Raw genomic sequence first — 23,711 nt, 5'->3', positions numbered from 1 at the left:
ATATCCGAATACTACTATTGTATTTCCCTCCAATTCTTGTCTATTCCCTGAGTTGCTATGATGACATCATCAGCACACGTGTACTATTGGATGCTATACTATACGTGGAAATTACTATATCTCAGTTCAAAATACTGTTGATATTTTACCGACTTGGGAAACTATGCTAATTTTAAAAAGAATCACTTCTATTTATTGAGTTTTAACACTGCATCAGGTATCATGCTAAATGTATTCTATTGTCTTATTTAATATTCACATTAGTTTTTGAAGGAAGTACTATTCTTCATTCTCATTTTATAGATGAAGAAATTGAAACAAAGAGACTGCCATTTGTGTGGTATTTTGAAACTTAAAATCATATAGTGCCATGAATGACTGAAAATAATGTCTTATTTGCATCTAAGGTAAAATCCTAGGCAGAAGAGAATGCAAAGGAGAAAGCGAAGGAAAACATTTAATGAGCCCCCACTTCATATGACATTTTACAAATATCACCTCACTTTATCCTTAAAACAACATTATCAGCTAGTTATTGGCTCTATTTGTGGGTGAGATGACAGCCTCAAGGCGGTTAAGTCATTCGCCTAAGTGGTAATGATACGGAAGGGAAGGGAGTGGTCCCTTTAAATAATACAGAAGTGGAGAAGGGAAGTGCTGGGGAGAGGAAGGCATGGTCACTGGTTAGGGCTCCACGGACCTAGATGAGGACAGGCATTTTTGTTTTCCTGCCCAAATGTTGCATTTCCCAAGACCACCCTGGCCTGCCATGCCCCCCATCCTGTGCCTATAAAAACCCTGAGAACCTAGCAGGCAGACACATAAGCAGCTGGACATTGAGAGGGGCACATCGGCAGAGGAACACACCGACAGGCACCAGCATGCTGCAGGCCACTGACCAGCAGAATGACCCGGAGTTTGGATTTTGGCTGGGGCAGTCCGAGGAGATCTCAGGCTACTGAGCAGCCGGACTCCAGGGGAAAACCATCTCCCTTCTGGCTTCCCTCATCTGCTGAGAGCTACCTCCACTCAATAAAACCCTGCACTCATTCTCCAAGCCCACATGTGAATCGATTCTTCTGGTACACCAAGGCAATAATCCCAGGATACAGAAAGCCCCCTGTCCTTGCAATAAGGTAGAGGGTCTAATTGAGCTGGTTAACACAAGCCGTCTATAGACAGCAAAACTAAAAGAGCACCCTGTAACACACGCCCACTGGGGCTTCATCTGTAAACATTCACCCCTAGACACTGCTGTGGGGTTGGAACCTCACAGCCTGTCGTCTGCATGCTCCCCTAGAGGTCTGAGCAGCAGGCACTGAAGCAATAAGCCACACCCGCATTGCATGCCCTGCGAGGGGGACAAAGGAACTTTTCATGTTTCAGTAACACAAGAAGCTAAAATTAGAAGCAGAACTCAAACTCTGATCTGACTGACTTATATTCCTTTTTTTTCCAATAAGTTACACCATTGTGTGATAGTTTGACCATTGTGTGCTTGCCAAAAGTTTTCAGTTTTATTCACTCTGATGTGCAATTACATTCTTTATTCTAATCAACATTTCTTTTTTTTTTTTTATTATACTTTAAGTTCTAGGGTACATGTGCATAACGTGCAGGTTTGTTACATATGTATACTTGTGCCATGTTGCTGTGCTGCACCCATCAACTCGTCAGCACCCATCAATTCGTCATTTATATCAGGTATGACTCCCAATGCAATCCCTCCCCCCTCCCCCCTCCCCATGATAGGCCCCGGTGTGTGATGTTTCCCCTTCCTGAGTCCAAGTGATCTCATTGTTCAGTTCCCACCTATGAGTGAGAACATGCGGTGTTTGGTTTTCTGTTCTTGTGATAGTTTGCTAAGAATGATGGTTTCCAGCTGCATCCATGTCCCTACAAAGGACGCAAACTCATCCTTTCTTATGGCTGCATAATATTCCATGGTGTATATGTGCCACATTTTCTTAATCCAGTCTGTCACAGATGGACATTTGGGTTGATTCCAAGTCTTTGCTATTGTGAATAGTGCCGCAATAAACATACATGTGCATGTGTCTTTATAGCAGCATGATTTATAATCCTTTGGGTATATACCCATTAGTGGGATGGCTGGGTCATATGGTACATCTAGTTCTAGCTCCTAGATGTACCATACTGTTGTGGAAAACGCCATACTGTTTTCCATAATGGTTGAACTAGTTTACAATCCCACCAACAGTGTAAAAGTGTTCCTATTTCTCCTCATCCTCTCCAGCACCTGTTGTTTCCTGACTTCTTAATGATTGCCATTCTAACTGGTGTGAGATGGTATCTCATTGTGGTTTTGATTCGCATTTCTCAAAATGCTAGTTTTTGGAAAGGAAGAGTATTTACTGAGAAAACTAGGATTAAATATATTTTTAATGCTAAATGTCCTTTTTCCATAATAGCACCACATGCTAAATTAGTACAGTTCAACATACTTTACAAAAGCAAACAAATAAAGACTTACCAGGGCCTGACATAAACCAGATGGGTGGGTAGATGGAAAAGCATACTCTAAAAACATCTTTTTAAAAAGTTTTGTTTGGTTTTTAATTGACAAATAATAATAGTATATATTTATGGCGTACAATGTGGTGTTTTGATACATGTATAACTATGAAATTATTAAATCAGGTTAGTTAGCATATTCAACGCCTCAAATATTTATCATTTCTTTGTGGTAAGAACATTTAAAACCCTCTCTGTTAGCTATTTTGAAATATACAAAACATTAGTATTAACTACAGTCACTGTGCTGTGCAATTGTCACCAGAACTTATTCCTCCTAACTGAAACTGTGTACCCGTTGTTAAGTGAATTAAGCCAGGCACAGAGATTTCACTTATACGCAGAATCTAAAAAAGCTGTATTCACGGAAATAGAAAGTAGGATGGTAGTTAGCAGAGGCTGGGGGTGGGGGAAGGAGGTGGACCAGGAGAGGAGAAACGTTGGTAATATCATCTTTAATGAGACTGAAACTCCTGAATTCAAATTCCATTCTGGCGTATTAAATGGCCTCTAAAAATAGTAAACCGTAAAACATTACAGGTACAGCAAGAAGAGCTATAACCCACAGATGAGATATAATATTTTAATATTTAACCACCCTGTCACCACATGATTACCTTCCTCTGCATCACCTAGAGCAAAGGACATTAAGCAGCAAACAAAATACTGCAGGTGACTCACTGCATTTCCGTACAGCTCCTTAAGAGGATCAATCTTTTCTAAAATGTACAATATATCTTTATAAATGCTTACAACCTACAAAGTGGAAAATGGTACCTTTAGGCAACTGCTGTACTGAATTCATCCCACTTTTCTAAATCATAAATACAGCTCCCAAATATTACTACAAGTAAAAACTTAACTGTTAAACCACACAGGACATTTTTTAAAAGCATACGAATTCTATTTTTGTAAAGGTTAAATAACTTTCTAGTGTATTATAATGCACATACTTACACTACCCCCAAACTACTTCTCATATATTTTATTGACAGTCACTATTTCTTATCTCAACTTCCTCTCCTCCTGCCTGCCATTATATTCTAACATTGATTGTTTTGATAAGAGAACACAGAGGTATTGTATCTTATCAAGGATTATCCATTGTTTCAATTTGTCTGTTCTATTTTAGCAATACATGGTGTTACAGATCCAATGGCCAGCAGAATGATTATATGGGGGAAGGTAATTGCTTTCTAACAGAATACTTTGTTTACTTTTCTAGGTATCAGACTGTATCAAGAGCAACATGTATAACTTTTTAAGTCCATGAAAAGTTCATGACTAAGCAGGTAAGGTAAAACCCTCAATTCTTAACTGTTCCTTCTTCCTATTATCCTATGCCTCTTAACATTTTGTCCACAAAGATAAAAAGGTACTCTTTTCAAAATACTATTTTTCATTTATCTTCAAGAATAGAGGAAGTCCTAATAGGCTGCTAGAAAGTGATGCAACAAAGAAGAGTCAAGACCAAACAAAAAAGTCAGTTCCACTAACTGTCTATACTTGGCTGAATACAAAATAAAAAAACAAGCCAGATTGTCAGTAGGTAGTCCTACTAAGAAAACAAATCTCTAGCACCTCATCCAACTCATAGAAAACCTAGGACAAACTTTCCTTGAAGCTTTCCTGCTTATAAAGAAATTTTAGGGGGGAAAAAAAAGCATCTTTAAGAAAAGACCACATTATAGGCAATAGAAGACAGCAAAGTATGAAGTTCAAGGGCAACTAGATTAGGGGTGGATCTAGAGGATAAAATCTCCCTCAAAGAATGACTAGACGAAAAAAGGCAAGAGAGGCCGGGCATAGTGGTTTACTATGCCTGTAATCCCAACACTTTCGGAAGTCAAGGTGGGGGTATTGCTTGAGGCCAGGAATTCGAGACCAGTCCCATTTCTACCAATAATTAAAAAAAAATTAACAAAAAAGAAAGAAAGATAATGACTTTTAGAAATGTATAGTATAATGGGGCAGAGAGACATCCAAAGGATCATTTATAGTACAGTGTGGCAGGTAGAAGGTCAGTATGCAAGGCCTGCGCCTAGGGCTGGAAGTGGGAGATACTCAGTTCATAACTGCCTTCCTTCACAGGCTGTGATGCAGGAGCTAAGCCAGAAGGCAAAAGAGAAGAGCAAAGGCAGGAGATGGCTTTGGACACTTAGGAAACTGTCAGCAGTTTGGTAGGAAGTTATGAGGGATGAGGTTAGAGATGAAGTGAGAATCATATCACAGAGGACGAATTACAGATACACCACATTTTTGTGAGACTAAAGTTCAGTGTTTATTTATTGTATCTATGTAAATGCGATTCACAGGATACTAAGAATACCCTTCCATTTTTTACATTTGTCTTCTATTTGTTAATAAGTATCTCCCCCCTCAACTCTTAGTGTTCCTATGTCCCCCTCGTTAATTTTATTACTTTACACCACCAGAAGTGGAGCCCTCCTTTCAATACACTGAAGCACTACCCATTCTATCGTTACTCTAACATTTCTGTCTTTCTGCAGGCTTCTTTCCCAGATATACGACTGCTCCACTCGAACTGATTACTCTCTAAGGTCCAAACAGCTTTCATCATGGGATCCACATTCCTCACCGCCCTGTGTATCCCCTTCATCTTCCTCCTGTCTTGGAGCCTTGCTTCCTGGATCCTGGACCTCCCTCTTTCCATGCTTTTTCTTTTATATTTTGGTAGGGCACATACTTCAGGGAACTTCCTGAGAAAGAGTATTAGAAAAGTACATTTTTCAAACTTTATATGACAAAAAAATGTGTTTATTCTACCTTTACACATGATGGACTGTTTGTCTTGGTTTCAAATTGTAGATTTTAAGAGGTTTTTTGTTTTGTTTCGCCACAGAATTTTGAAGCCATTGTGGTTCTGTCTTCAATGGCCCCTGCTGAATGTTAGGGGCCACTCTGACTCCCTATTTTTTGTATAGAGTCTGTCTGTTTTCTTCTGTCTGGTGTCTAGGATCTTCATTTTTACCCCTGATGCTCTGAAATGTTATGGTGCTATACAATGGTATGGGTGTTTTTTGAAAAATTCAGCATATTGGAAACACAACAGGCCTTTTCAAACTTGAACATCATTTTCCTAAAGTCCAGGAAATTTTCTTTTGCTATTTCTTTCATAGTTTCCTTACTATATATATATATTTCCTTTTTCTAAACAATTCAATTGCTCAGAGTAGGACCTCCTGGTCTAAGTCTCTACTTTTGTATTTTCTCTTTTGTTTTTCATTTTGTAATTTTTTTTTCTACTTTCTGGGTAGCTTCCTCTTTTTTATCTTCAAAAAACATTTTGAGTTTCTTATTTCTTCTATCAGTTCCATTTTCCAGGAGTACATAAGAAAAAGAAAGCTTCCTTTTCTTATAGTGTCTATACTTATTTTCTAATTACAGTATATTCTCTGATCTTTCTGAGTACATTCATGATAATGTTTTTAAGTTTTCTTCTCCCTTCATTGTCTCTTTATGACAATTCCTTGTTTTCTTTAGGTTTGTTTTGGCTCCTGAATTGCTTTAAATATCAGGTGATTACTGGTTATTACTCATATTGAAGATGAAGCCCTAAAAAGCTGGCAAGAAAGTCAGTGTATATGGGTGGGGCTTGTGAACAAGTGGGCTTCCCTGCACAGCAGTCCTGTTTGTAGACCCCAACCGTCAGTGTCTACAGGTCTTTTGCATAGATCAATCAGGTTCTCCAAGGAAGTATCTTCCAATTCCACATTTAGAGAATGTAAAGCTGACTGCCAAAACTTTGGCAGTAAGTGAAGAAGTCAGCCAGGGTGTCTTGATGTATTTAGTAAGGATTTCATTTCATCTTTCACCCTCTCTCTGTGCCTTGGTATCCCCAACCGAGTCCTCTAGTTCACATTCTCCACAGAATAAACTACTGGTTTTACTGGAGTGTGAGGAGGCAGCTGGGATCCAAGTTCACTTTAAACACATAACTAATACACCCTACTATTCTCAGCCTCATTCTCACTGTCGAGGCGGTTGGAGGTTCTGAAGTGAAAATAAGGTTGTTTCTCAATGTCTTTCAATAGTAGCTTAGGTTTCAGCATCTGAGGACTTCCAGGTTAATCACAATTATCCACGGGCTTTGCCTCACTGGCTTCCTGCATTTTAAAAATCCCTTTACTGTTATTTTATTTGGAGGAAGTGAAACAAATGCATATATCACCATGGAATACTATGCAGCCATAAAAAGGAATGAGATCATGTCCTTTGCAGAGACATGGATGAAGCTGGAAGCCATTATCCTCAGCAAACTAACACAGTAACAGAAAACCAAACACTGCATAGTCTCACACATAAGTGAGAGCTGAACAACGAGAACACATGGACACAGGGAGGCGAAAAATACACACCAAGGCCTATCAGATAGAGATGGGGCAAGAGGAGGGAGAGCATCAGGACAAATAGCTAATGCATGCCAGACTTGATACCTAAGTGATGGGTTGATAGGGGCAGGAAACCACAATGGCACATATGCACCTATGTAACAAACCTGCACGTTGAGCACATGTATCCCAGAACTTAAAGTAAATTTTTTTCAAAAAATGAAACAAATGTATATGCTTAGTCTGCCATTTTTCTGTAGCATATTTTCATTCTCTAAACATTAAGAAATATTTGTCAATGAAAAACCCAGATGAAAAATTCAAGTCACCTCTAATATGAACTTGAGAGGTTCAGGTGGACTACGAAATATGAGTACAAGTTTATACTAAAAATAAAGGTACCATAACAACCAGAGTGAAAGTAACACACACAAAAAATTTACATTTGACAAAGTCAGCTGGTATTTTGGTAGTATATGTTTAACTATCTATTGTTATTATAACAACAAACTCTGCTTTCAAATCCCAGAGAAAAAACAATACTCTAAAGCATGGACATGAGACAATATCCCCAGTTAAATCAGACATTACTGTTCATGAAAAGCTCTTGCTTTAATTGCTTTTCTGGAAATTATTTAGGTGCCTAAATAAAACGTGGAATTCATCCTTAGGTAAATAACAACTACTTTATCCATTTTTATTAATGTTTTTCCCAAAGAGAAGCCCATTTAAATTGATAAGCTGGGAACAAATTATTTGTGAACTATTCCAGAACAAAAGCAGAGATATCTGTGCATTAGTTTTAAAATTCAAGTTGCCTATAACAGTAGTATGAAATTCTCTTCTCTCTTCTTGAGAGTTTACCTACTTACATAGTCATAAAATATAAAGGAAGAACAAAAAGTCAATTCCAATGTGAAAAAATAATTAAGCCTATTATATTTCATATTTAAAAGTCAGTAAATATAAGCTTTGACTGTGAATAGCACTACCTTTGAAAAATGTGCGATTATAATAGAAGTTCTCAAAACCAGCAGTAAAGTTCTTCATAACCATGAAATCATGCATGAATGCAGTAAATTTAGACATATCTCACTATTTCATTATTGTAAAAATAATGCTTATTTATTAAGTATTTTAATGTGTCAGCCACTGTGCAAGCACTTTACATGCGTTATCTTACTTACTTCTTATTAAGAGGTAGTAAGAACTTCTTATTCCTACTTTAATGAGAATCTGAGACTTATTAGAGTTATAAGTAAAGGTAATTTGGCCATGACATCAGCAACAAGTTGTGCTTTTAACCACTATTATATACTTTCCTTTTACTAATGAAAATCCAGTATTTTGAAGTTGGCTGGGGAAATGTCAACATGGATTAATTAAAAACTAAAAGAACTTTTAAACATGATTATTCAAACAAGATTCATTCAACATTAACTGGCAACTGCCAATCTTCATTCATTCACTCATTCATCTAACAAATATTTATTACATAACCAGAATGTGCCCATCAGTGCTCTCTCACAGTCCAATACAACTTTCTAGAATAATAGAAATGCACTGTATTAGCACTGCTCAATACAGTAGCTGAGCACAAGTGTTGAGCACTTGAAATATGGCTAGTGCCACTAAGAAACTGAATTTTAAGTTTTATTACACATAAATTAGTTTAAATTTAAATGTTAATAACCACATACAGACTAACAGCTACCACACTAGACAGGGTAGCTCTACATATTGAGTACACAGTTAGCAAAACAGACAGGGTTCCTACCTTCATGGAGCTTACAATCTAGTGAGAGGAGAGCACGAAATAAGAAAATGAGGTGGAGCATGGTGGCTCGCATCTGTAATCCCAGCACTTTGGGAGGCCGAGGTGGGTGGCTCACCTGAGGTCAGGAGTTTGAGACCAGCCTGGCCAACATGGCGAAACCCCGTCTCTACCAAAAATATAAAAATCAGTCAGACATGGTGGCAGGCACCTGTAATCCCAGCTACTTGGGAGGCTGAGACAGGAGAATCACTTGAGCCCAGGAGGCGGAGGTTGTAAAAAGAATAAATATGACAACTTCTGTTAATTTATTAAAAAGTAAAAATAAAACAGATAGCATTTATAAGGATACAAACACAGACTAAACTGCGTCAAACCTAGCTACGAACTTCTCAAAAGTACGGGGCTGAGAGATTCATTCTGAAAATGTTATCTCAGGATTTCTCTATTTAAAATCCAGGATAATTAGTCTATCTTTAAAACAAAGAATTTATGCATTTATTGAAGGTGTTTTTAATGTTTCAAGACAGGTGAAACAATATTCTGTTGACAATAAAAATGTGAAAATAATTCTGAATGAGAATGCTATTATTTACTATATTTCACGTAGCAGTTTGAACATAAGCAAAACAAACTAAAAGACAGTAGTGATGAAGAAACACAAAAATAAAACAGTAAAATCTATAAAACACTAACTTTAGAGACTTTCCAAGTTTAAGAACATGGACTTGACTGGGCGCAGTGGCTCACACCTGTAATTCCAGCACTTTGGGAGGACAAGGCGGGCAGATCACGAGGTTAGGAGTTCGTGACCAGACTGGCCAGCATCGTGAAACCCCGTCTCTACTAAAAATACAAAAAATTAGCTGGGTATGGTGACACATACCTGTAATCCCAGCTAGCTGGGAGGCTGAGGAAGAAGAATTGCTTGAACCCAGAAGGCGGAGGTTGCAGCAGAACATGGACTTGATGAATCAGAAGGTCAGAGAAAAACACCTGAACTGCTATTCCACTTGGGAAGAAATGGGGCTTTTTTACACGTCCACTTTTAGGCCAGTGTCAATTTATAAACCCCCAAAAATATTTGCCAGGAATTACATTCCTAAACTTGGGCATCTGGAATTAAAACCAAGCAGGAACACACCACTTTATAGTGAATTAATAAGTGAAAAACGGTGTTTGGATTAGCAAGCAAGGGAGAATGACCAAAGAACCTTCATGTTCTCGGATCACATTATGTAGATTTTTGTTTGGGAATTTCAGATAGATTTGTTTGGGTAAGCAGGCTATTTTAGGTCAGAAAGAAGAGGAGATTTGAAGAGGGAATTATCCTAAGGCCAGCATTTGCATTTCTTTCTTTCTATTCCCACAGTTCCCATCTCTAAGCAACTGGGAAAATGGCCTGTAGACTGAAGAAAGGAAAACTTGAGGGAGAAGCACAGACTGATTAAAATGCGTTGCTTATAGGAAGAAAAAGTTTAACTTTTCTAAATAATCCCTCAAATTAATTCCAGCTCTTGATTAAATAAACGGGATATCACTTACATGGCATAACTGCTGTCCCCCATTCTAAGCCAAATGGTGGTACAAAATCGGGGCACGAAGGAAAACTAAACTATTACTAACTGCCGACAGCAGTGACAGCAGGAAGAGGTAGAGGCAGAGCAGCAGCAGCAGTGGCAATGGCTTACATCTAGAAAACACGGCGTGACAGGCACAGTTCTAACTGCTTTCCATGTGTCATTTTCTTTTAATTGTCACAACTGCCTCATGAAGTAGGAACAATTATCATTCCCACTTTACAGATGAGCAAGCCAGGTACAGAGTTTAAGAACATGTTCACTGTCAAAGAGGTGATTAATAGTAGATGTGGGATAAAATTCAACCGCTTTGCCACATAGAGGTAAATAATGGCTAGAGTTTTTTACCCAAAAATCACATGGTCACATGACCTCTAAAAAGAACTACAAGGATTTTTTTCTTCATTTGCCAAAATTTACAGATGACACTCCTACACCTGTATAAAAAAGAACTGATAATCTAGCTTTACTGATAAGTAAGAAGAAAAGGGAACTGGATTCTGAAAGTTTAGGAAGTCCAAGTGGTAGATGATCAGGATGATTAGAAATAGTATCGATATGAAGGCCAAGGTAGTGCCAGAATAAAGACAATGGACACTAGAATGACAAAAGAATCACCAAATTCCAAAGGAGCATGGCATCACCTTGACTTTGTCCCATTAAGTTCATGCCTATTACACAAATTTCTCTATGGGAACAAATTTCCAGTTGTATAAAAGCTATCAATAAAACTAGAATTGACACTTTTATATCCAACTTTGAGGCAACATATGTTTTATAAAGCATGGGGACATGTGAATGATTATGAAAGAAATACGTATTTTAAAAGACTTTCTGAAACTGTTGAATAAAGGTAAAATGGAAAAACTCCAGAATTTCCTAAAATCTTTTATAAAAAATTATGCCTGTGAATATTTTATTACTTGGCCAAATGGAGATGTTTATCTCAAATCTTCTTATAAGAAAAGACAGAATAAAACAATGTTCTAAAAGTAATTTTAAAATCTTACTGGAAAATACTTTAACCAAGTAAGTTAAAACAGAAAATAATCAGCCGCTCTAACTTCTAACAAGAAGTACTCAAGGAAAAGAACAAGCAGTGTCAACTAGACCACCCAACCCCCCTCTTTAACTTAACCTCATCCACACAGTAAACAGACATCTCTCTCCTCCAGCCTCTCCATGTTGATCTCTCTTATTGCCAGCCAACTTCCTTATTTTCCTCAAATGGAGTGGAAAAATAAATCTTCATCCTTTAAAAAAAAAACAATTTAGCTGCTAAGAAGCCCTGGGAATAGCACGTACCAGCACATAGTAGCACATTCAAACTAGTTAGCTGGGGAAAACATGACTTTCCCTGCTCTCCTAAAAACTGAGCTGTTCAATTCCAGATCCTAACAAAGAAATTTTTCCAGGATACCAATTTGTAATTTAGGAGATAGGAGATTCAGTGTTTACAAGAATGGTGTTTAATCTCAACTGCCTCTGTTGAAACCTCAGGGAAGGTCAGTTTTGCCAAGAGCCACAGGACTGCTTCCCCATTATGAAGGAAATAGGATAAAACAACGTAGCATATTCTTGTAAATGTTGTATATGTCAAGAATGAAAATCAAAGACTCCAATTAATCAAGGCCCAGATGCTTCAGATTTGAAAAAATGAAAATGACCATCAATCTACTAATATAAATGGGCAAAGGACAGATGATCCACAGCATGGCTCACCACAACCTACAAATGATCCCTCCACCAATTTGACTGCCCCTGCAAACCTTACAGAAAGCTGCTCCCCAACAGGAGGAGAGCAAGCTTACCCACAAGGCAGTTTCCTAGAGTCCAAAGACCTATTCCTAAAAGAAAGTAATACTTCTGTTGAGAAGAAAAATGCCTTTGAGTTGCTTTTTCATAGCTATTGGAAATAATAAAAACTTACTGAGTATGTCCCTGTGCTTTTATTGTGGTATTTTGCCATAGTGAAAAGAAAATAGTATGAAGATGAGCAGTCCTGAGTGTAAATCCTGACTAACATCTCTCTGTGACCTTAGACAAGTTATTATCCTATCTCAGCCTCGGTTTACTCATCTGTAAAATGAGAATATTGTTATGAAGATTATATGCAAAAACACACACAGATCATTTGACATCTATATCTATCAGTTCCTTTATTTTCCTGCAGAATTATATATTTAAGAGAAATAGAGAAGTTTTCTTTAAATATTAGTTATAAAATGAAATTCACTAAAAACCAGTTGCATTCAACCAATTACAACTCAAGAGAAACATATGACAATTAAACAGTGTTACCTACTACATACTCACGCATACAATTTTTCAGTGTACAATTCAAGGTCCACCACGATTTTGGCTTACATAATTTTTCTAGTAATCCATATTCTGTCAAATACTCCTACATATAAACCTTCATTCCCACCACTCTGTCCTGAGCATATCTTGACTGACTCACCTTTAAGTGTCTGTTCTTATCCTAAATGCCCTTTCCACTACTTTATACCTCCCATTTAGCAGTTTCTCAATTCCTCAATTCCCACCCCTTTTTAAGTCTTCCCTTAGGCCTGGTGCAGTGACTCACGCCTGTAATCCCAGCACTTTGGCAGGCTGAAGTGGGCAGATCACAAGGTCAGGAGTTCAAGACCAGCCTGGCCAACATGGTGAAACCCCACCTCTACTTAAAACACAAACATTAGCTGGACATGGTGGTGCACAATGTGTAGTCCCAGCTACTCTGGAGGCTGAGGCACAAGAATCGCTTGAACACAGGAGGCATTTTGGCAAATGAAGAAAAAAATCCTTGTAGTTCTTTTTAGAGGTCATGTGACCATGTGATTTTTGGGTAAAAAACTCAACATTAACAATATTTAGTCAATTGGCAATTATTTATCATGTTTAATGTTTTTTAATGTGGTTATGAAGAACCACTCTAGTGTATTATTTTCTATCTTCTAAACAACTGAGTTGCGGCAAACTGGTACAGTCTTTTGCAAAATAATTCCTGAACTGAAATTGTGCTATAAAGAGTTATATGAGTGTGCTAAAAGAGAAGTCATAGAATTCTAACGACTAAAGTGTGTATTATCACCAATATAAATTCCTCTAAAATTTACGCAACTGGTCACCTGACTCCACTCCTTTCTGAAGCAAAACTGATGTGAAAACAGAAACTAATTTAGAAGTACAGAATTAAATTGAAAATTTAAAGAAAAATTTATTCCACAGAATTTCTATAGTCCCAATTAGATAAAGAGCCTCAATGCCAACTGAGCAGAAAAACCAATGAAGGCACTGCTGTTAGTGTAGCCGTGTATCAAGGATGATTTTAACATCTGAAAAGCAGAACTTTTGGTAAAAGTATGTCTATTTATATCAAGGAGGTTCAAAACTGACTCAGAGGAAAAAGTACTATGCTCTGACTCACCAAGACCACTTCCTGAAACACCCGATGTTTTTCTTGGAAGGAAGTCCATACAAGTGCCATTTCTTTCAAACACTGATTAGACAAAATTGAAGTCTATCACAAAATAGACAAAGGACATATATTTTCTAAACCCAGCCAGGTTTCCAAGTAAAGAACATTTCCATAAACATATGGTCAGGAGAAAGAAGACTTTAAAAATTGTCAAAAATTGGTAATATAAGGTATATTATAAAGAATAAACTACTACCTACCTATGTCCATCGTTATGCCATAGTCTCTTAATGATAAACAACCATATGACTTCAATCTGCTAAATTAACTAATATCTTTGGCTTCAAAACAGTCACTTTTTAAAAAGGTAATTCTTTTCTCTCTCTGAATCAACTGTGTCACCAATATTTTATAACAATTTACAAAAACAACACTAAGTCCATGTATGTGTCAAACATTGTTGTAAGTTCTTTGCACGCATTAATTTAATTGATAATCACAACTCTAAAAGGCAGGTACTACTTTCATCTCCAGTTTACAGATGAGGAAACTGGGGCACAGAACAATGAAGTGCCTTGCCCAGTATCACACAGTTAGTACATGGTAAAGCCTTAAACACAGGCAGACCAACACAAGAGCCCAAACTCAGATTCTATGCTATGTCTGTATGTGTGACCCATCCCCCTTTAGAATGCTTGATAGTAACTTAAACACACTTAAGCATACACACACACACAATTACACATATACAGATATGTATTAACATTTCACATCTACATAATCCATGCCTAGATTCAGGTATGTCCTTCTCATCCATTAGTTTAAAAATTTTAATGAAACTAATTATATCAATAGGACTTTAGTACAAATAACACCAAGTCTTCAATCTGAAAGAACAACTACTTGGATAAGCTTTGAAACATTACACTGTCCAGATACATTTATGTCAATCTCACTTGTTTTTTAGTTTCAAAACATTGGAAATATCTCACAGATCTATAAAAACACCAAAACGATACTGCCCTGGATACAGCCCTTAGGGGAAGAAAAATAACATAACATTTCCTTCTTCAAAATAACAAGCAATTAAATGGGATCTTGCTGTTTGTTTCCTCTTGAGTAATCTAGACTAAAAAGAGTTCAAACATCTGACTCTTACAATATTTTGCTTTCAGTAGAAAGGCTATCCTTTCAGATGTCAAGTCAGCTAATAAGTATTCACTCATATTTATAACTGGTTCATGGAAACTAGTTTAAACATCAAATGACTACACATGTGAAAAAGAAATTCTTAAGTAGTTTGTGAGTCAGGCTAAGCACCATGAAATAAACCACACTTCTCTGCCGTGCAGATTATTAGGAAGCAGTATAAGAAGAACAAATTTATTCCAAAAGGGCAAAGCCCTTACAGCAGCACCCTAAGGAAACAGAATATATTCCCACTGTTAACACCACTCTGGAGATGCTAAAGATTCCGAGGCGCTCTTGGAAGCCTGCCTGTCCAGTGTGAGACAGTATCATCTTGGGAGAGTATCATCCTATTTCCTTAAAATCTATCATTTTACACAGGCAACAAGGTGAATAAAATTCTACCACTGGAAATTAATTCATTCTTTTGAATTAAGCATTTTCATCCATAGGAAGCACTTTTAAACTACAAACGCTTCTGGGAGTAATAATGTATCATGTCATTAACATTTAAGTGTGGATTATGAGATACTTTCTCCTAGGATAAGAGGACTCTGGGGTAATGTATGAATGCCTATGAGATCAGTGTCTGGAAAACTTCATAGAGCAGCAGCAAGCTACTGAAGAAAAAAAAATGCATGCTTAATACTTTTACCTATCTCTAAAACATATATCCAGGATATTAAATATGAAGAAAAAAATTGCATGCTTAATATTTTACCTATATCCAATACGTATATATCCAGTATATTAATTAATTATGAAATTATGAAAGGAATTCTAGCTTATGCATGCAATGGTTATTAAAGGTAAACATTCTATAGAGTGAGCAAAATCACATAAGAAGTTCATTCGGGGCCAGGTGTGGTGGCTCACGCCTTTAATCTCAGCACTTTGGGAGGCCAAGGTGGGCGGATCACAAGGTCAGGAGATCAAGACCACCCTGGCCAACATGTTGAAACCCCATCTCTACTAAAAATACAAAAATTAGTTGGGTGCAGTGGTGTGTGCCTGTAATCCCAGCTACTCGCGAGGCTGAGCCACGAGAATTGCTTGAACCCAAGAGGCAGAGGTTGCAGTGAGCTGAGATTATGCCATTGCACCCCAGCCTGGTGAAAGAGTGAGACTCTATCTCAAAAAATAAATAAATAAAAATAAAAATAAATACAAAAAAGAAGTTCATTCGGTATGTTTTGGATCTTTATGCCTACAAGGTATTGTGCTTTGCATGATGACATATAATAAACATACTTTCTCTCGTCTGGGAACATTCAATTTAGCAAGATGGATAGATATACAAACAGATAATTACAATGCATTTTAGTAAATGTTATTATGGTACGAACAATGTACTAGGAAAGTGTCTACCTATGGAAGCTGCTGGTAGGTTTCATATAGGAACAGATAGTAAAATCAGGTCTTGAAAGACAGTGAGGAGTGCACCAGTTGATACATGTATAGGTAGTTAGAGAACATTCCAGACACATACAAAGGATATGGAAGGACATGAATTTCAGGAAATAGTGAGATATTCAGTGTGGCTACAATACAGAACATATAAAAAGAAGATGTGAGGAAGAAAAGCTTGATGCCAGATTGTGAGGGGCCTTGTAGAGCATATAAAGGAGTTAGGACTTAATCTTTTAGGAGATGGTAAGGAGTAACAATCATATTACTAATGTTTAAGAAAATAACTATGCAGGCATTATGGAAGGCAGACTAGATCAGGGAATGAAGTTGACACTTTCAGGAAGCAAAGTTGATTATTTGAGATAATTGTATCTGTTTCTTTCATTTCTGTGGGAATCTTCCCACCTGTATTCTGCTCTATGTAATTTGTTTTTTTTTTTTTGGAAAAACTTAGACTTACCTTTGCTATTCCCCTAATGTCTCCAAACTCCATTATTCTCCAAAGAGAAACCAATATACAAATTTTAAATGTGCCCACCACTTACCTCTAAGGACACAGACCATATTTCCTAGAATTATTAGTTACAAAAGAAATCCAATGAAGCTATTTTCATCCTATTTTAGAAAAGTTCATTTTAAAATTCGAAAGACTATAAGAATAGAGGGTTTTGCTGTTGGGTTTTTTTGTTCGTTCATTTAAAATATCCCTTTAATGGTGTAGTCATTGTGGAAAACAGTATGGCAGCTCCTCAAAAAAAAATCAAGCTCGGGCGGATCACAAGGTCAGGAGATCAAGACCATCCTGGCTAGCACGGTGAAACCCCGTCTCTACTAAAAATACAAAAAAACTAGCCAGGCGAGGTGGCGGGCGCCTGTAGTCCCAGCTACTCCGGAGGCTGAGGCAGGAGAGTGGCGTGAACCCAGGAGGCGGAGCTTGCAGTGAGCTGAGTTCCGGCCACTGCACTCCAGCCCGGGCGACAGAGCAAGACTCCGTCTCAAAAAAAAAAAAAAATCAAGCATAGAATTACTATATGATCCAGCAGTTCTTCTTCTGGGTATATACCCAAAAGAACTGAAAGTAGAGACTAGATATTTGTACACCCATGTTCATATCAACATTATTCACAAGAGCCAAAAGGTAGATGCAACCCAAGTTATGTCCATTCACAGATGAATAAGTAAAATATGGTATATCTACATAAGGGGATGATTTATCCTTTAAAAGGAAACAGACATCTCTCATACATACTACAACATGGATGAACCCCGCAGCCATTACACTAAGTAAAATAAGCCAGTCATAAAGGGACGAACACTCTATGATTCTACTTAAATGAAGAACTTGGAATAGTCAAATTCAAAGACACAGAAAGTAGAATGGTGGCTGCGAGGGACTGTGGAGGGTAGAGAATGGGCAGTTATTGTTTGGGGGCACAGAGATTCCATTCAGGAAGATAAAAAACTCCTAGAGATGGATGGTCATGATGACTGCACAACAATGTGAATACACTTAATGACAATATACTACACATTTAAAGATGGTTAAGTTGGTAAATTTAATATCAACTTTATCACAATAATTAAAGAAATCTGAGGAACAAATGAACTACTGAATGTCTGTGAGCCTATCAGGTAGAGCCACCTGGTCTGTAAGGCAAAGGCTAGATCTTATTGTAGCTGCTTCTGTTATATGGATGTACTAGATGATTAACAATCTCCTTTGTGTGTGTGCACGCACACACATGCGCACACACACAGCTAGAACTGTCCTTAAAATCCTGTGTGTATATACACAGACATATATACATATACATGTGTGTATATTTTTTTAAATTTGAACTAAACTAGGTTAACATTGTATTCTACTTTAATAAAGATCAAGAAACACAATCTCTAATTTACAAAAGCAATAAACTGAACTGCATTTTGATGGGGAAAAAAAGGTCACTGGTCTAGTTTTATACCAACTCCTATTTTCTGGTCCAGTTCTAACATTATCTGGCAGGGACTTTTGCAAATTCCATTTCTCACTGATTCTTAATTTTTACACTACTCAAACAGAGTAGGACTCCTTGCTTCACCCTACACACCGATCTCACAGTGTACTGAGAAGGTAAAATAAGAAAATGAATGCATGACATTACTTTTAAAATATTCAATGATTTGGAATAGATATGTTGTTTTATGAACACATGTGAAATCACTCAAAAAATTTTCAGTGTCTATTTTTCACTTTTTAATTGAGCTTTTAAACAATCTAATATGCATATAAGTTTGGGTAAAACATTCATTCAACAAAATAAAACCCACTAGTACTCCAAGGGGTTTAAAAAAATCTGTTCAATAAGGTGATTTCAACAAACGTTTATGGCAATTGGAGAAGAAAACATTTAGATCTTGTTTTCATAATTAACTAATCCATTATTAAATCTCATACAAAATATCAATAATTATAAAATGATGTTAATTAAAGTACTCAACACTCATTTAAAAAGCAAAATAAACACATGAATGTAACTTCCTTTTAAAAAGTTATTGACATTTTATGGCAAATCAGTTGTTGACTGCAGTAGTTAGAATACCCTCTTGGAAATGAGCCCAGGGACATTGTTGATATCTTAGTAAATTTTAATACTTAGAAATAACCTGTTTTAAATCAATAAGAGTTCTCACTCTGCCAGCACCATTAATCCCCCTCCCAACACACCTTGTGCAAGCCTCTATTTTTTGTAAGGAGGGGTGTCTTTTTCCTCACTGTTCAAGACTTCCAACTCTTAGCAAACACTAACCTCAACTGCTAGCCAACATTACCCTTTTCGTAAGGAAAAACAGACTTATGATACCTAGTAGGAAGACATTAAAACCCCCAATGTTTGATATCATTAACTAAAGTTCACTAAAGTTTAAGCTTATGTAAAACATCCACAAGTATCATTATGAAATTCTTGTACAATCAGAGGCACATGTGTTGTTGCTACCACCTATTGCTATTTTTTTAATTCAAAGAAGACTAGCATTCAAGAATGACCCTGAATCTATTTTCTTTCCTTCTGTCTCCAAATCCCAGTCTTCTCCTCACCTAAGGTTACTCTCTCTTTCTTTAATTCTGCAAACCAGTATGGTAAACATCTTGTAAAATCGGTCCCTTCTACTGAGACAGCTAAGTGGGAGGGGGTCCCTGGCAAAACTCCTGCCTGTTTGCACACTGGGGTGGAGCCTAAGGAAGTGTGCACCTTTGCAGAGGGGAGGAGCCTGGCCTTTCCTTTTCCTATGTGGAACCTGGGATCCAAAGGCAAGGCAGGAAGCACTGTAGCATCGACTTCGGCCTTGTGGAGAGACCCCGTTCACCCTTTTTTCCTTTTCACCCAATAAAACCCTGCTTTTACTCACCCTTCAAACTGTCTGTGAGCCTAAACTTTCGTGGCCATGGGAAAAGGATCCCAGATTTAACTGAACTAAGGAAAAGTCCTGCAACACTGTGGTTACTATAGTCTTAATTCACAGACATGGGAAACGTGCAACCCTCTCCCTCTTCTCTTCCTATTTATAAATTCCTTAATGCACCCAAACCTATAAATGAAATTATCTCAATTTGGAAGTTCAAATTTGATTCTGAAGAAATAAGCTCTTCTAATAGAAAGTATTTGAGTATTTAACCTCTTTATTAAATCTCTAAGCCTGATTATCATGTGTTATTTAGTCACCAGTGATCACCCAGAGAACCCAAGATCATGTGTTCTAGCACAGAACACCCTCCCTCAGCACGTTATTTTTCAAAAAGTGGCTGTATTCATTCTATCTCAGGTTTACTGCTGACACTGTAATAATGCAGATTTACTTCTCCTTCTCAGGAGCAGATCCAGTTGTAGTATCCTACATTCATTTTTCCTGCATTTTCTGCTCAGACCGTCTCCAGATCAAGCTCCATCCAGACACTGAGACGGCAGTTAAGAAGGGTTGGGAAAGTGGCCTAGGGTAACCTTCTGGGGTTACCAGCAATCTGAAGAACTTAATGTAATTAGGTTGGCTTCAGAAAAGAGAAAAGTAGACTACATCCAGGGAATCCCTGTACTCACAATCATACCAGGAATCTCCTAGGAAAATGCTGAGGGCTTACTATATAGCAGCAAGTACTGTACTTACAAAGCTGGATATAAATGATGAACGAAACAGATACAATTTCTGTCCTCAAATGTGTTGGAAGATACAATGCTATTTCCTTGAATATGCCAAGTTCTTCCTTCCTTGAGGCCTATCACACTTGTCTAGAATAATTAACTTTTATATCTTCGCCTATCTAAATCTTGTATCTCAGCTTAAATGGCCCCTTCTTGGGAAACCATTCCCTGACTCACCAGTGCATCCTAGATTCCTACATTACATGTTTTCACAGCACTCTGAAATTCTCTTCATAAATCTTTACTGTTAGACATTTGGGCCAATATTTGCTTAATATCTGCATTTCAAAAATGAAGTACTAGCTGGTATACTTTCTATTGAAGCAAAACACACTTTTTGTATTTTGCATTTTCTTTCTAAAACATCTTGAATCTCATCTTTCTTTTAGGTGAATATTACATTTTTAATATGAAACTAGAATTTTCTGTTCTTTATATTTTATTTATAAGTTTTTTTACAACTTATCCAAAGATATTCTTCCTTGTGCAAATTTTGTAATAAAATGACACAATTCTCCAACCTACTCTATTGTCTATGTGTACAATTTTTTTTCTGTTTTACATACTAACTAAATTTACATAAATGCCCATATTTGATATCTAGTTAGCAAACCAGACAAGCTTATATTTCAATCCTTATTAAATATAAAACTTTAGGCTTACTTAGCCTCTACAAGCTTAGTTTCTTCATTTGTAAACTGGTTACAGTATCTCTCAAGGGTAAGAACAATCAAAGTATGCAAAGCCCCTAGCAAAAGAGCAGGCTAAATAAATGACAAGTCTTTCCTCCAGGTGGGAGAAAGGCACATATTTGAGAATGTAGCCGCTGTGAAATATGACACTTTATAGTACCTAATCTAATTTCCTAAAAGGGAATAAGTCTAACTTTTTTCTTCATGCGATATATTTCAGGTCAGGGGTTGACAAACTTTCGGTAAAGGGCCAGGTTATAAATATTTTAGGCTTTGTGGGCCACATACAGTCTCTGTCAATATTCTTCATTTTTGTTTTTAATAACCTACTAAAAATGTAAAAAGCATTCTCAGCTTGTAGAAAGAAAACAGCCCAATGGCTAGCATTTGCTGACCCTCTGCTTTGAGTTCATCGTTACTCATCAATTCCACCCTTACTTTTCCTACTACTTCATCTTAATCAATACCCAACTGAACAACTACTCTCCTTACTATTTGTTACGCTTTCAGTATAACAAACACTAATTAAGTACTTGCTCATCTGTAAGGGCCTGTGAGGTAACTCACTACCTTAAAAAAAAAAAATCACATGCTACAAAACAAGTACAAATAAAGCCTTCCCAAGACTTCCTCTAGTGTCGCCTTGTTCTTCCCTCTCATTTCTGAGTGTATTACTAGTAATGATTTATGCTCATGACCAGATTTCTCTTACCACAATCTTGTCATTAAGTTGGTGGTTTTAATTCCTTTGTAAGAATTTGATTAGGCTTTTTGTACCACAGAGTTACAAGTCCCCTAGTGTTCATTTTTCATTAGACTCTCTCCTTACAATTCTGAAGTACTATTATAACTCACGTTCTTTTGCTCCCCAACTTCCAACACAATCTTTTCATCCTCTTTCTGTAGTTCAGTTCACCTCCCTATCCCTAATTCTCTAATTGTTTTCTTCCCCTTTTATGTTTAAGCCCCAGGAAAAAAATTCTGGTTTAGGTATGAGAATGAGTTTCTGTTATTGCTCTGCCTATGATGATCAGTGCATTCTTACCCTGAGTAGTGTTGTTTCCTCATCTACCATAGGGATCGAAACAGCCTATGATGCCAGAGACAGTTATTAAATGCAGATGAAATAACACATGTGAAAGCTACTTATCTGTAATCTACAAAGTAAGAGAACACTAAGATCTAAATCAGACTCGATTCAAGAATTGGCTCTGCTAGTTATGAGTTATTGACCATGGGCAAGTTAATTACCCCTCTAAGCCTCACTTTCCTCATCTGTAAAGACAGTAATAATACCTACTGTATCAGGTTTTGTGAGAATTCCTTAACATAATCCATGTTAAGCACTTATCATAGTGCTTAGCACATAGTTAAGGCTCAAAAATGTTAACATAATTGTTTTTTGAGGGAAAGATATATTCCTATTCCAGGCAGCCACAGGCCTTGTATGTAAATTATTGGGAAGTGGTGCAAGATGGGTTATCTGAAATTGGAGGGGAAGTTATAATACAAAATATGAATGGATGTGGCTCATAACATGTGGTAAAGTGAGAGAGCCAGAAAATGTCTGAGGTGTGTGCATGTACACTTTGTGTGTCCTAGGCAGCTCATTTTAGTTGAGTGAAATTTTCTGTGCACGCCTACTATTTCTCAGGTGAAATCACGCATAAGCAAAAGTGAAATTTGCATTATGCTCAAAGTGTTCCCTAATATCAATCTTGCAGGAACAAAAACTCCCATTTTTCAAAACAATCATTACAGCAGAATTGACTATATTTATTCTCACACTATGAACTCACGAAAAATGTTATCTGAGGTAGAATTGTAGTCACTATCTACAAAGCCTGTGTTACTCTTCAATATCCTATCAGTCCAAAGTGTTTCCCTAGTCAGAGCTGTCCTTTACCTGTCAGTATTGAGCCACTATGCAACATGATTTAAAGCATTTCTTAGCTGTAGCCTTGATCGTTTCGTCAGCTTTCCCTGCTGGGGACAGCTTGATTCAAAGAGCCATGCCACACTTGTTTAGATTGCCAGTTGATCCCCTGTCCCCAAATGTCCATTCCAAGAAAGGAGTAAAATGTCTTGTAATCAATAACACTGTCATATCATTCCATTTTTTTCAATAACCAAATATTTATAATAAGCATGCACTGAATGCAAGGCAACCTAGGAGAAACAAGCCAAAACCACCTCTAACCCATCATAGTAAGAGACAGTAATTCAATCAGTTAAACTCAGTCATTAGAAAGGGAGTAAAATATAACACATGTAAACATAGATATAACAGAAGATGGAACACAAAACACCCTAAGAAAATGCAGAAAGAAGAAGGGGAGACCAGGAAAAATTTAATGGCAGTGGTCAGCAAACTTAAGGATGAGGTAGATTTTGTTTTTTTTTTTTTTTTTTTTTTTTTTGAGATGGAGTCTCGCTCTGTGGCCCGGGCTGGAGTGCAGTGGCCGGATCTCAGCTCACTGCAAGCTCCGCCTCCCGGGTTCACGCCATTCTCCTGCCTCAGCCTCCCGAGTAGCTGGGACTACAGGCGCCCACCACCTCGCCCGGCTAGTTTTTTGTATTT

At 37.2% G+C, this 23,711-nt stretch overlaps 1 protein-coding gene across 6 annotated transcripts in view; it reads right to left on the bottom strand.

Annotated features, from left to right (window-relative positions):
- The window catches only part of EPS8 (epidermal growth factor receptor pathway substrate 8), a 171,164-nt gene that overhangs the window by 69,498 nt on the left and 77,955 nt on the right, over positions 1–23,711 (bottom strand). For 2 of the 6 annotated variants that reach the window (XM_033222757.1, XM_033222758.1), the window contains exon 2: positions 11,402–11,494. The exons of 2 other annotated variants lie outside the window; for them this stretch is intronic. In XM_033222757.1, the coding sequence (XP_033078648.1) occupies positions 11,402–11,425 (24 nt within the window). In that variant the 5' untranslated portion in view covers positions 11,426–11,494. Of the gene's footprint in view, positions 1–8,779; positions 8,801–11,379; positions 11,495–23,711 lie in introns of those variants that run through there. 2 more of the 6 variants (XM_033222759.1, XM_033222761.1) reach the window with 2 other exon arrangements.

The sequence above is a fragment of the Trachypithecus francoisi genome, unplaced genomic scaffold (genome assembly GCF_009764315.1).
Source record: "Trachypithecus francoisi isolate TF-2019V2 unplaced genomic scaffold, Tfra_2.0 Lachesis_group11, whole genome shotgun sequence".
Taxonomy (NCBI): domain Eukaryota; kingdom Metazoa; phylum Chordata; class Mammalia; order Primates; family Cercopithecidae; genus Trachypithecus; species Trachypithecus francoisi.
Note: the sequence above shows the minus strand (reverse complement) of the source record. Positions and strands in the feature narration are given on the sequence as shown.